This window comes from Rhinolophus sinicus, linkage group LG04 (genome assembly GCF_036562045.2).
Source record: "Rhinolophus sinicus isolate RSC01 linkage group LG04, ASM3656204v1, whole genome shotgun sequence".
In the NCBI taxonomy this organism is placed as follows: domain Eukaryota; kingdom Metazoa; phylum Chordata; class Mammalia; order Chiroptera; family Rhinolophidae; genus Rhinolophus; species Rhinolophus sinicus.
In genome coordinates this window covers 152298716-152313100 of record NC_133754.1, presented here as the reverse complement: position 1 = coordinate 152313100, position 14385 = coordinate 152298716, and the positions used below count along the sequence as shown (strand labels likewise).

Genomic DNA, 14385 nt, shown 5'->3' with positions numbered 1-14385 from the left:
TTCAGGGAAACCAGTTAAACTACATACGGTATATGATGTTTAGACTCTTGGCATGATCTGTAAATGTTTAATAGCTCAGCATAATATGTAAGATATGTTCAAGGAAGAGGAAACTTTCAAAACAAATAGAAATATCCCTAGTAGATGTTTATGAGCTACTGTATTAATGGAGTCACAGAGGCTTACCAGAAGTGAAAATTTGGCTCTACTCCTAATCAAATGAAGTGAAACACTGGCCCTAATGTAACTTGAGATCTAGCAATAAAAACTGAAAGATTACATGTGCATACACAAGTGTGTACATATTCCTGTATCCAGTGTTGCTACTTAAAAAAATTACTTTTGGAGTATGTCAAAGTTTGAAAGAAGTGAACACAGAATCTACAGGTTTCCAGGCATCCGTTTCTGATGTGACTTTCCAATGCATGTTCATTCCCTTTTCATTTGGGAACCTTTAGTCTAAAGATTAATGTGCTTAATAATCTGGTGATAGCAAAATGGTCAGGTCCCCTTTCAGGAAGGTCTGTGACCAAGGCTTATTGGTGATCACTTTTAAGAAAATTCTGTCCACGTATCTGGTGTTTTTGTTGTTCACTGATTTGTGAAATAAAAAATTGTAATGGTTTATTGATTTATAGGCAACTGGCTGCTCTGTTATTGGGAAATGGAGATTACTTTTCTTAAATGTGTGGGAGTGATGCCATTTTTCTGGACTGATATTTCAGGTCAATTCTAAGCACACGGGAAAGATACACAACTGAAAATTATTTCAGAAATTTTACCATGATTCATTTTTGAAAAGAGTAGACACTATGCATACGGCTCATAAGTACTGGACTAAGAGTTCCTCAGCAATAGGGCCGAGGGGACAAAGTCATCATATACCAGTGGCTCAGAGTGACAGGAATGTATGACTCATGCTCATCACCTTGATCAGTAACTAGAAAGACACTGTAGTCCAGAGTGACTTTCCTTTTTGAGGTGTCATTAGTTCGATACAAGAAGCTAACATTTTATTTTCTTCTTGAAGCTAATATAAAAACTTAAAAGCATATTGTAAATTCAATTTTATTGCTTTTGTGGCCTTATTAGATTTTAACTTGTATATTTGTTATAGTTTTGTGTGTTTTCTAAAAACTCTAACGAAAATATAACTTGCTTTATATTTTTACATACTTAATTGTAATGAAAAGGAAGATATTCTTTGGGTGGGTAAGAGCAGTTTGCTTTTAAAAGGGTAAGTATATAAGTTCAGTTTTAGAAAGTCTAATCTGTACTTATAATTTTAATTTAGAGTCTATACTCATGGAGGTGATTTCTCAATTCAAGGTTTTACATCTACTTCACTCCTTATCAAAAATGCAAATAGGTTTGAAAAAATAAAGTCTGACCAATAATGACACAGAGCTGAAGTAGTTTGTATTATATTATAATGAGAATGGTTTCCCTAGATTCCTTACAGATTGACCTAAAATCAGTTTCAGAAGAAGAGTTTCATAAATAATAAAACAACAAAAAAATGGATACATGCACACACCCCTAACTAGCTAGGTAGACTGGGATTTGGTCTGAAGTTCCAGTCCCAGGGTAAAGACTTCATAATTGAGGAACATTATGTAGAGAGAATATGGTGGTTAAATCACCTTTTTAGTTAATTTTAAATATTTGCTAAAGGCACCAAAATATTTTTGACTTCTCAGATTTATATGTCTTATACTTATTTATAATAAAATCACCCTGTCTTTCCTAAGCATATCCATCTCTTATTATTTCTTATATCTGGAGACCCATGTACCCTGCACATTCCCCCTTTCCGATGAAATTATGTAATGCCAAGTAGCTAGGATTGTGCCCAGTGTGTAGTGGGGACTAAACAACTTGTAGCCATTGTTTTTATTTCAGTATGACCTTAGATTCTTATAAAAATAAATAGAAAAGCGAAAGTAAATAGGGAAATATGCAGTTTCTTTAGATTCTCCCGTTTGATGTTAATTTCTCCCTCACTTAAAAATGTTATAGTTTCATAAAAAGAAAGATCCATAGAAGTCCAAAGTTGTAGCCTTTATCTGTGGCATCTCCCTAGGAAAATGTCTACTATAGGGGTCTTTCCAGATGATGTGTCAACGAATGGTAAAAAACTCATCTCACATGTCAAACCATTCCAGGACCAAACACATTCTAATTGCCTGTGATTTTTCACCAAGTTGTTTAGAAATATGACTCTCAGAAAGGTTTACTAGTTCACCCTTATTTTGTCTTGGGCAACATGAGAGAATGTATTCTTCTTCATGTGTCCGCCTTTTGATTATTTGAAGAGAAACCATTAAGACTTAAGCTGAGTACCCTGAACCATTTCTCATCTGAGGGTTTTGAGTCTCACATCCTCAGGGTTGCCTTCCCCATCCAGGTTCTTGGCAACCCTTGTAAATACAGATATTATTTAGAAACGGACACACTGTTCAGAATGGGGTCTGACCACCTTAGAACAAAAGGGTTCACCTGTTCTACACACATTTTTCTTTATGCAACTTGAGATTGCATTTACATTCTGGGAACTATAATTCTTTTTGTATTGGCAAATAAAAAAGGTGATTTAAAAAAAAATAGCTTCATTTATTAAAGGTTTGATTTGAGTATCTTTATTGAGTCTAGCACAGAATGAACTGATACGGCTTTGAACATTTTATTTCCCTGACGCTGATTCATAAAAAACATGGAGACTCTTGGCAACAGTGAGAATGTCAGTCTTCTTGAATCCATGCTGTCCGTGGCTATGGAGGCTTGAGCATTGCGAACCCTCAAGTAAAGCAGTCTTCTCCTTTATCCCCAGGTCATCCCGCTCTTCCTATGTGGATGAGGACTGCGACTCATTGGCCCTCTGTGATCCTATGCAGAGGACGAATTGTGAAGTTGACAGCCTGCCTGAGAGCTGCTTTGACAGTGGCTTATCCACCCTGAGAGATTCCAACGAATACGACTCAGAGCTGGAATACAAGCACCAAAGGGCATTTCAGAGGTCACATGGCACTCAGGAGGGCTTTGCTGGTGATGCTTCAGACACCGATGTAAGCCCCAGAAATCACTGTTCTCCTAAACCTTATCTTCGATAGAGATCTATCACCCTTTTGGGCTTTGATCTGTCATGGAAATCCAATATTAAAGGTTATAAATATGAAACATAGTCAGTAGAAAGTTTTTTTTCCTCACCAAATTAGGGAGAAATTCTCACAGATTGCCCCTTGGGGCCACTCTATTTCATAAGAGCATTGACTGTAGATTCAGCTATGTGTTTTGCTTCTCTTTAATGTCTGATGTATATGTGTAATGAGAGACTTTGTTTTTAACAGCTAACCTTTTATTTTTAAAAAACAAAAAACAACCACAGGTTCCTGATATAAGGGATGAAGAGACGTATAGCTCAGAAGGCATGGCTTCCGTATTAGACTGGAAACCCCAAGGGTCTATTAGTGAAGGCAGCGTTGCTAGTTTTTCAAGAAAGCCCATCTTGGCACTTTCACCCCAGGTAGGTAATTTCTGAGATACTTTTATTCATGAACACTATTAGTTTTCTGTTCCATATAGCTTATTAGGAAGAAAACTGGCATTTCCTTTGTCACCCACTGTTGCTTTTTCCCTCTAGACAGACATGGTGGATGATAACCATAAATCTTCCAGCTCACAGAAGGCTTACAAGATTGTGCTTGCTGGGGATGCCGCAGTGGGGAAGTCCAGTTTCCTTATGAGACTTTGCAAAAATGAATTTCGAGGAAATACAAGTGCCACCCTGGGTATGGTTCCTTTTTTAGTTATTAATGGGGAAATGACCTTTAGCATAATTTTATTTTCTTTAGGGATTATATACACAGACACCTCTCTCTCTCTCTCTCTCTCTCTCTCTCTCTCTCTCTCTCTCTCTTCATACATACATATAGGTGTTGGATGTGAGTGTGTGTGTGTGTGTGTCTGTGTCTGTGTCTGTGTCCCTGTCCACAGAATGGTCCTCTTCTGTTTTGGCTAAGGCCCAACTTTAGGAAAGGAAGCCTGAGAAAGGGCAGAGGTATCTACTTAGCCAGGCAGATCAACCGAACCAAGTTTACAGCCTGAAATGACAGATCCATTTATTCAGCAACTATTTCCTGAGTCTCACTGTGAGCCAGATGCTGTTGTAGGTGCTAAAGATACACAATGAACAGAGTCAACTAAATTCCAGCCTGCAAGGAACTGACTTCCCAAAGGAGGGAAATGGATAAAAAAACAACAAAAAAAATATGAGGTTTTGGGAGAGGTGCAATTTTACACAGGGTAGCCAGGGAAAGTTTTTCTGATGTCATTTGATGTTGATAACTAGACATTATTGCTAACTAGTTTGTCATTATGATCAAACTCATAGCCAGATGTATGCTCTGTCTCTTCCTTTACAATGAATTCGAGTGATACCTCTCAGAACAAGGAAAGAAGTAGTGTCCTGATTTCCCAAATTTGCATAATAATCAGTAAAAGGAGTTGAAGATATGCAAATTATTATTTATTCTTCTTCTTCATCTAAAGTGTTCTTATATTGATAACCAGAAATGTTAGAACAGTTTGATTATTCTCTTCACAATGGGTGTCTTTGTAAATTTATGGTTCTCTGTTAAATCCTTCAAGATAACAAAGCTGAAAGTTCACTTCAATTTGATTCATAAAAAGACTACTGTATTTGGTTGAGTTGCTAGAGAGCATGGCACATATACAAATCATATACACATATACATACACACGTACATACATATATACACATATACAACATACATATATACACATATACACATAAACACACATTTGTGTGCATGCAATCCACAGACACACACACACACACACACACACACACACACACACACACATAGATATAACTGAGTTCATCTAATTACATGGATAAATAGAACATAGATTTTCCCTTTGTCCATAGATTAAATTCTTACCCAAGTCAGCCAGCCTACAGATGGTGCATCTGCGTGCACATGTGTGGTCTGATTTATAATTAGTATGTAAAGGTCACTCTCCTTGAAGGCCATGTTCATTCCTCTCTACCTCACAGGGCACTTTGGCTTATTGGCTTTTGTCTCATCTAAAGAGGGCTTGAAAGTAAAAATCAATGGAATTATTTACATCATGTTCTCTTATATTCCTTTTCAGGAGTTGATTTTCAAATGAAAACTCTCATTGTAGATGGAGAGCGAACAGTACTGCAGCTTTGGGATACGGCTGGTCAGGAGAGGCAAGTGCTTTTCATGATGCGTTGGGATCTGCTTACGCCTGCACAGACAAGCTTTGTAGGATGCTTGGTGTTTTTCATGCTCATAATTATATAATTATACAATATAATTGTATCGCATATTAGAATTCAAGAATGCTCCCTTTTCCCCATATCCTTTGCTCCTTCACTTATCTATCAGTTGTATGAGAAGAGGATCTTAAACTTCATTGAGCTGGTGTTCATTGGGAAAAAGAGTGCCCTTTCCTAACAAGAGAGTTTAGTTGAGACAACATTCCTGAATGCAGTTACAGTGTGAGGAGCTTCTGAGCTGGGAACAATAAAAGATGGCAAAAAGGACCTGTCAGCTCTTCTTGGTTCAAGTGTAGAGGCACAAACTAAATAGCAGACTCACATTGGGTGACAGTACATTATGTTGCATTCATTGCCGATGACAAGAAGCATTAAGCATAAGTTTTAGTATTGTCTAGCTTTTTGGGAGCAAAATCTATCCAACTGTTCAACAAGTAAGTATGGGGTTCCTACCTACCTCCGTACCAGGCACCATACAACCTACTAAGACTCAACAGTGAACAGACACAGATACCTGCCCATATGGAGCTTATATTCTGTAGCAGATTGGGAGTTCCAACTTTTAAAAAATATTTGTAGTTGACACTTGAAACCTATATAATTTTACTAACCAGTGTCACCCCAATAAATTTAATAAAAAATATTTGTGTTTGACATGGCTCTGTTTAAGATACTATAAAATACTGCACTGGGTTTAGTGTTAGGACATTCATGGCGAGGTCTGCTCTTCCCCTAGTGAACCCCACCCCATATATGTAGAGCTTCCGGTGCATTGTGGTGTTCCACAGTATTAGTTCTTCGTCCACCCGCAATACTCCCTACCCACTACCTCGACAATAGTTTAGTGGTTACCAGAGGGTAAGGAGGGTGGGGGGTGGGAGATGAGGGGAAGGGGGATCAAATATATGGTGATGGAAGAACTGACTCTGGGTGGTGAACACACAATGGGATTTATAGATGATGTAATACAGAATTGTACACCTGAAATCTATGTAATTTTACTAACAATTGTCACCCCAATAAATTTAAAAAAAAATTTTTTTTCTAATGTGCATCTTCTTCCAGCCTCCTCTGTGTCTCACACATGGATTCTGGTAGCTTGTTGCCAAGGCTGAAATTTTTGGAAATTATTCCTTTAACCTTATCCTGGTTATGTTTTGGGGTTTGTAGACATACTTAGGATTGTTTGCTGGAGCAAATGATTGGCTTTTTAAAATCAGTAGCCCAGATTCTCACCCTGTTACCTTTCACTGGTTCATTCTAGGCTTCAGGGATAGCTATTTCACAGTGATATGTTGCCATCAGCTTCTTATTTGGGGCTTATTTGAGGAGATGAGAAAAAACTGAGCATAAAAGAGATGAAGAACGAGGCAGCACCAAACTGACTAGTTAGAACCGTTACTTAAGTGCTTTTCTCTTTTCCAGATTCAGAAGTATTGCCAAGTCTTACTTCAGAAGAGCAGATGGTGTTTTGCTGCTGTATGATGTTACATGTGAGAAAAGCTTTCTTAATGTGCGAGAATGGGTAGATATGATTGAGGTAAGAAATCAAAACAGAGAAACATAAAATTACATGGGGGATTTATAGGTCATCTTGGAAAATGCTGGTGCTCTTCTTCATCGAAGTCAATGTAATGAGAAACCATTTATCCAAGTTGTCATGAACAACTGGATGTTAGAGGCAGAGTTCTCAATGGCACTCGGCAGTATTGGTCTCTCAGTAGCTGGGCAAGTTCTCACAAAGCCAAGGACACGATTAAAGGAAGCTTCTGAGAGTAAAACTTCCGGTTTTCTGACAGATAAAATCAGAACCCCATTAGAAGCAAGTGGAAATGCAGGTAACTTGAGAAGCAGCAGCTCTTACATACAAGAGGGTAGTATGGCTGGGCATGTAGCATAGTTGGATATGTACAGGGGCTTCTGCATGCACTAAAAGTATAGGTGAAACACCACCGGGTGTGAGTATGTGCGTGGCTGAGATTCTGTAACTACTGTGTTCTCAACCTTATTCTGTTACTGATTTGGGTCTTTACACATCCCAAGGTACCACTGAAATATTAATTCGTATTTTTTATTTTTATTAAAAAATAGCTAACATACAATATTATATTAGTTTCAGGTGTACATCTGAATGTTATCAACATTTGTGTACCTAAAGAAGTGATCACCAGGTGGATGGGTAGCTCAGTTGGTTAGAGTGCGAGCTCAGGGCCACAGGGCTGCCGGTTCGATTCCTACATGGGCCAATGAGCTGCGCCCTCCGCAACTAGAATGCAGTCAATGAGTTGCCGCTCAGCTCCCAGGTGGCCAGATGACTCAGTTGGTTGGAGCGCAGGCTGTCAACCACAAGGTTGCCGGTTCGACTCCTCGACTCCCGCAAGGGATGGTGGGCTGCGCCCCCTGCAACTGGACCTGGAGCTGAGCTGCACACTCCACAACTAAGATTGAAAGGACAACAACTTGACTTGGAAAAGTCCTGGAAGTACACACTATTCCCCAATAAAGTCCCATTCCCCTTCCCCAATAAAATCTTAAAAAAAAAAAAAGTGATTACCATGATAAGTTCAGCAACCATCTGTCACTGTACCAAGCTATCACAATATTATTGATTATATTCCCTATGCTGTGTATTATACCCCATGACTTATTTGTTTTACACCTGGAAATTTGGACCTCTTATTCCCCTTTACCGTTTCCCAGTTTTTAAATTTTTCAATTAGAGCTGACATTCAATATTATTTTATATTAATTTTAGATACACAGCATAGTGGTTAGACATTTATATGAGGTCTGACGATTAAGTTCGCAAACTTGTTGCAACAATTTTGCTAGTCTGTTTTGATATCAGGGGGATTATTCATTATGAATTTGTACCAACTGGACAAACAGTTAACCAAGTTTACTATTTGTAAGTGCTAAAGAGGCTGCGTGAAAAAGTTAGACCACCTGAACTTTTCGTCAACAATTCATGGCTCTTGCATCATGACAATGCACCAGCTCACATGGCACTGTCTGTGAGGAAGTTTATAGCCACTAAACAAATAACTTTATTGGAACACCCTCCCTACTCACCTGATCTGGCTCCCAATGACTTCTTTATGCAAAGATAAAGGAAATATTGAAAGGCACACATTTTGATGACATTCAGGACATCAGGGTAATAGGACGACAGCTCTGATGGCCATTCCAGAAAAAGAGTTCCAAAATTGCTTTGAAGGGTAGACTAGGTGTTGGCATCAGTGCAAAGCTTCCCTAGAGGAGTACTTCGAAGGTGACCATAGTGAGATGAGGTACGCAGCACTTTTTCTAGATGAGTTCATGAACTTGATTGTCCTACCTCGTATAATTTGAAAAGTGATCCCCCTGACTAATCTGGTACCCACCTGGCACTATACATAGTTATTACCATATTATTGACTATATTCCCTATGCTTTACATTCCCATGACTATTTTGTAACTACCAATTTGTACTTCTTAATCCCTTCACCCTTTTTCACCCTGCCCCCCAACACCTCTCCCATCTATCACTCCAACAAATCTATTACCCATCTGACACCATGCATACTTATTACCATATTATTGACTATATATTCCTTATGCTATACACTACCTCCACATGACTACTTTGTAACAATCAATTTGTACTTCTTAATCCCTTCCCTTTTTTGACTCACCCCCCCCCAACCTCCTCCTACCTGGCAATGTTCCTGTATCTATGAGTTTGTTTTGTTTGTTGATTTGTTCTTTAGATTCCACATATTAGCAAAATCACATTGCATCTGTCTTTCTCTGACATACTTCATTCAGCACAACACCCTCCAGGTCCATCCATGCCACCGTAGATGGCAAGAAGTGTTTTCTATTATCTTATCTTCTAAATCACTGATTTGATTCTCTAATCTACTGTTGATTCCCTCTAATGTATTCTTCATTTCAGTTATTTTATTCTTTATTTCTGAGTAGTTCTTTTTTATATTTTCTATCTCCATTTTTATGTTTCCTATCTCTTTGTTGACTGTCTCACTGAGATCATGGAGCACCCTTATAACCCATGTTTTGAACTCTGCGTCTGGTGGATTGCTTGTCTCCATTTTGTTTAGTTCTTTTTCTGGAGTTCTGTTCTGTTCTTTCACTTGGGACATGTTTCTTTGTCTCCCTATTTTGGCTGCCTCACTGTGTTTGTTTCCATGTATTAGGTAGAGCTGCTAAGTCTCCCAGTTGTAGTAGAGTGACCTTATGTAGTAGGTGTCCTGTGGGGCCCAGTAGTACAGTCTTTCTGGTCACCTGAGCAGGGTGCTCCAGGGATGTTCCTTGTGTGGGTTGTGTGTGCCCTCCTATTGTAGTCGAGTCTTGTTTGCTGTTTGCACATCAATGAGAGGGATTGATCCAGGCTGATTGGTTGTAAGGACTGGCTGTGACTATAGTGGAGGAGCTGCTGTGCAGGGACTGACCCTATGGAGCAGGATTTGCTTTAGCAGGGTTCTGGTGTCTGCCCAGTGTGCTCTTTGGATGTATTGTCATTGTGGGCAGTTGAGTAAAGCTAAAGCTTAGTCCGAAGTTGACCACCAGTTGTACTAGCCACTGGGCCTCTTGAGAAGGGTGCCGCTACACTCCAAGTTCAGGGTCAGCTTGTGCCCTGCCCAGAGCCACCTGCCATGAGCCACAAAGTAATCCTCAGATGGCCACCACTATGCTGGGCTTAGGGATGCTCAACTAGAGGTACAGGACATGCTAAAGCCAGATGCTGCATGTTTGCGTTTTGTGAACCTTTGACAGATTTTAGAAATGTCTGTAGCATGAGCCAAGACAGGCTATCTGTACAGAAAAACCATCTGGAGTGGCTTGGGTGTACCCAAAAGTTGGGTGGGGTGGGGTATCAGGGAATCGCCAGGGTGGGGTGAACGAATGGTGTTAGCCAGGTTGATGGAGACTCAAATATGGTGCCTGCCTGTGTTTGCATGTGGGGAGTAGGGAGGCCTCAACAAAGAAACTATGGATTCTACCAGCACTTTTGTCTGGGAGAAAGCTGCTCCTCCAGCTCTAACCTTGAAGCCAGGCAGCTTAGTCCCTCCCCGGATGTTCTTGGTGCATTTCAAGCTGCTGCCCCAGCATTGGAGCTCAGAGTGAATGAGTCCATCAGCATGTAAGGTTTGTGCGCTGGCTCTTTAAGAGTATCACCTTGTACTCCAGTCACCCTCCATCTCACCCAGCCAAAATCTCCGCTGCTTTTCAGAGCCAGAAGTTATAAGGACTTCTCTTTTTGGCACTGGAAACCTGGTCTGGGGAGCTACTCCTCTGGGGGCTGAGGGACATCTGCAGCTGAGATATCTCTCCCAATTTTTAACAGTCACACATGGGCGTGGGACTAGCCCATTCCACATCTCCACCCCTCCTACCAGTCTTGAGGTGGCTTCATCTGTATGTCCTCAGAAATAGGACATAGTTCAGCTAGACTTCAGATGATTCTCAATGATGGTTGTTCTGTAGTTTAGTTGTAATTTTGATGTGGTCATGAGAGGAGGTAAGCACAGTGTTTACCTACTCTGCCATCTTGACTGGAAATCTCTCAATTTGTATTTCATATATGTGTGGTAACTGTACTTTCTTTTGATCAAATGCAATCATATTTTTCATCTGAAGAGGTTTCATATTCTTTGGTTTCATGGTAAGTAATTTTTAAAAGCAGAAAATGATTTGACCACAGTTAGTTTGCTGCCAGTAGTTATTAATCAACATAAAATTACATTTCAAGCTATGGTTCAGCATTCTCTCTCAGAAAACAAAACAAAACAAAAAGAACTATTGGCTAACACAAATTTTCAACTGTGTCTGTTATCTATCATTTTTAACAGGCATTAAGTACAGGGGTAGATAAACGGAACTGATTACTGTCTGATCTCAAGTTTGCTTTCAGATTCTTTATTTGGGCATTTTTTTGTACACTGTAAAAAACAGAATTAATGTTCTCTTTCTAGCTAAAGAAATTATGTGAGACATGACATTGTAATTGACAATAAAACTTAGTGATAAATGTGCATTTTGTTCTACTGGAATATGTATGGAAGTTATTATAAATACAATAAAAGTCTGTTGACATTCATATAATATTTTTGTTTCACAAAATTTTCCACATGTTGTATTCATCTCTGTCATATATCTGAGAAAAAAACATATTGTTACTTTCATTTATGAAAAACCTGAGGCATAGAAAGTATATGTCGCTGGCTTATAGTTATTTAAAGGTTAGGGCTGGAAAAGGGGCTAGAATTGGATTCTGATTGAACATCATTGCTCCCTTGATAAAGCACCAGAGTAAGCAGCAGATTATAAGAAGAAGTTTTGAGGTAAAGAAAGGAATTCCTAGGTACAGTTAGTGCATAGAGGAGAGGCATCTATGCAAGGAAACAAATGGACCTTCTTGTGATACAGCAAGGAGCCCAGAGAATAATGGATAATCCCAACTAACTCATACACATGGACATTTGAAATTACAGCAAAACTTTTTGTTGTTGACACTGTTGAACTTAGTCATCATTTTAAGTCTTTGGATTATAGTCAAGGAAAAGAAGCGCAAAAGGCAAGGTCAGCCACAGTATTGAAATAGTCCTTAGTGACCAGTCGTAGCATGTGCCAGGAGCCCCACTGTCATAATTTTCTGAACACCTACACAGGGTAAGTGACCTTTTCAGCTATTGGTAGCACCTTTCACAGGGCCTGAAGAATAAGAAAACTGAATTCAAGGTGAATTCTTGAATTTGTTATATAGAAAAAAATTAGAGACCACTGGCATTTAACTTTCATCTTAGGAAGAAAATGGGCGTGATTAAACTTTGCCATGGCTCACCCTTTCCAATTTGAGGAAGTTCTACAGGGACAATTTATATGGCCACTATAAATATGGGTAGAAACTAATGGTGCGATTGGCAGGGTATGCCAGAGGAGAAAGAAGAAGTAGAATATCAGTGGTGAATGGACCCTCTGAATTAATAATACACCTTGATAGAAAACCACTGAGTTACAAAATCTTGTAATAAAATTAGGGGTAAAATAAAATGGCCATTTACTTATCTGTCTAGAGTAATTTATTGTTTGAAATATTTGGGTAAAAGTTGAATGGAGGTACTTGAGACATGAGATCGCATCCTGATTTTTACACATTCAAAAATATGTTTTGGATACCTCCTCTGTGCAAGTTCCATTTGAGTGCTTGGGATATATCTGTTAATAAAACAAAGAGCCCTATCCTTATGGAGCTTGTACTTTAGCGAGGGAGATATAACAAACGACAAACATAAATAAACACAATAAGTAGAATAATAGAAAGTGAGAATGTTATAGAAACGAAAGAAGGCAGGGTGAAGGGCCTTGTGGTGAGGCAGTGGGCTGCAGTTTTTATTGGTGTGGTCAGGGTGGCCTCACGAGAAGGTGATATTTGAATCAAGACCTGAAGGAGGTATTTACCTATGTGACTTTGGGAAGTCATTTTGATGCTCGGATTCTTGACTCACTTAAGTGAATATTTGATTAATGGCTTCCAAATGATGTCCCCTTAGATCCTGAGCAGATTGCCAAAGAACATAATTAATTAATACATTGATGGGGTCGGTTTGGGGAGGGCCTTTTAGTCCCTTCTCCCCTCTGCTCTTACCACACTGTGGTGCCTTCATTTAGATTGGAAAGTGGTCTGACGGGAAAGGAAGTCAAATATAACTTCATTATTTTTTAAGATCCTGTATTAGGTCCAACACCAAACTGAATGAGAACCTGGGTGTTTCTAGGCATTACAGAGAGTAATTTCCACATGTCTTAGCCAGGGCAGCTGTTGCTCTTGTTTAGGAACCAGAAACCTGTTTTTTCTGTGCTAGGCAGGTTATCTTCTCTTATTCTCATCACAGCTTTCTGAGATGGTAAATGCCTTTACTAACCCCTACATTTTAAAAACAGGGAAATTGAGGCAGAAATATTAAGAGACTTGCCTGCTTTTACACAGTCAATGTGCAGCCAGTGAGTGGGAGGAGTGGGTTATCACACTCAGCTCTGCCTGTCACATCTTACTTTCCACCAGCTCTGCTGAGAATGTGGGAAAGTGTGACAATTTGCATATGCTGTTTTGGAAGTGTTATCCTTAGAATCTGCTACTTTGAGTGATTGGTAATTGATTCCTCATAAGAAAAATGTTGACTGTAGGGCCTTCTTACTTTGCTTTTGTTGCCAGCCATATAGTAGTGAGTGTGGAACAGTTTCGAACTGCAGTTTGGCCCCTTATAGCTGACAAATTACTTGTGTGTTTTGTATCTAGGATAATGAAGTTGACATAATCACTATTCTTTGGAGTCAAACATCATTTGTAGAAAATGATGTGGTTACCAGTGTCAAATGTAATTCTGTGGTTATGCTTTTTGAATTTATATTGGTTTGTGTAGTGGGGAGGGAGATGTAGTCAATTTGGACCCTGGCCCAGGCTCTTACCGTTTCCTATTTAACCTCTTTGAATTTCAGTGTTCTCACCTGGCAACGGGAAAACGTTTGGCTCTTTTTAGAGATTTTGAGGTTTCAGGATATTATCAATACATCATATGGGACATAAGAGGCATTTGGAATTGGTAGCTGCTGCTGTCATCATCATAACTTGTCCAACATTTTATGTATGCACACTTCTTTTCTTTGTGGTAGGATGCAACCCATGAGAGTATTCCTATCATGCTGGTAGGAAACAAGGCTGATCTTCGTGATACTGCTGCTGCAGAGGGACAAAAATGTGTCGCAGGATACTATGGAGAAAAACTGGCCATGGTAAGAGTGAGAATGAGTCCAAACTGGAAAAGATCTTTCATTTTTGTCTACTTGTGCTTAGAGGTTCTTTGACAAACCTCCACCCTGTCTGAGGGAGCTTCTGCCCTTAGACAGGCAGAACTCCCAGTTCTCTCTACCCGTCATGAATATAAATCATTTCACCAAGAATTAAATCCCTCATAGAGGTAAAATGATCACTTGATCATTTCCCTCCATTGAGTATCACGGACAAAGTGGAGCCAGAATTATCTTGTCTTCCTCTTCT

General features: G+C 39.3%; 1 protein-coding gene across 1 annotated transcript in view; it reads left to right on the top strand.

Moving 5' to 3' along the window:
- Positions 1-14385, top strand: part of RASEF (RAS and EF-hand domain containing) — a 71607-nt gene that overhangs the window by 46066 nt on the left and 11156 nt on the right. Inside the window, exons 10-15 of the mRNA XM_019750093.2 lie at positions 2831-3065; positions 3386-3523; positions 3641-3788; positions 5176-5257; positions 6752-6866; positions 14001-14120. Coding sequence (XP_019605652.2) covers positions 2831-3065; positions 3386-3523; positions 3641-3788; positions 5176-5257; positions 6752-6866; positions 14001-14120 — 838 coding nt within the window. The remainder of the gene's footprint in view (positions 1-2830; positions 3066-3385; positions 3524-3640; positions 3789-5175; positions 5258-6751; positions 6867-14000; positions 14121-14385) is intronic.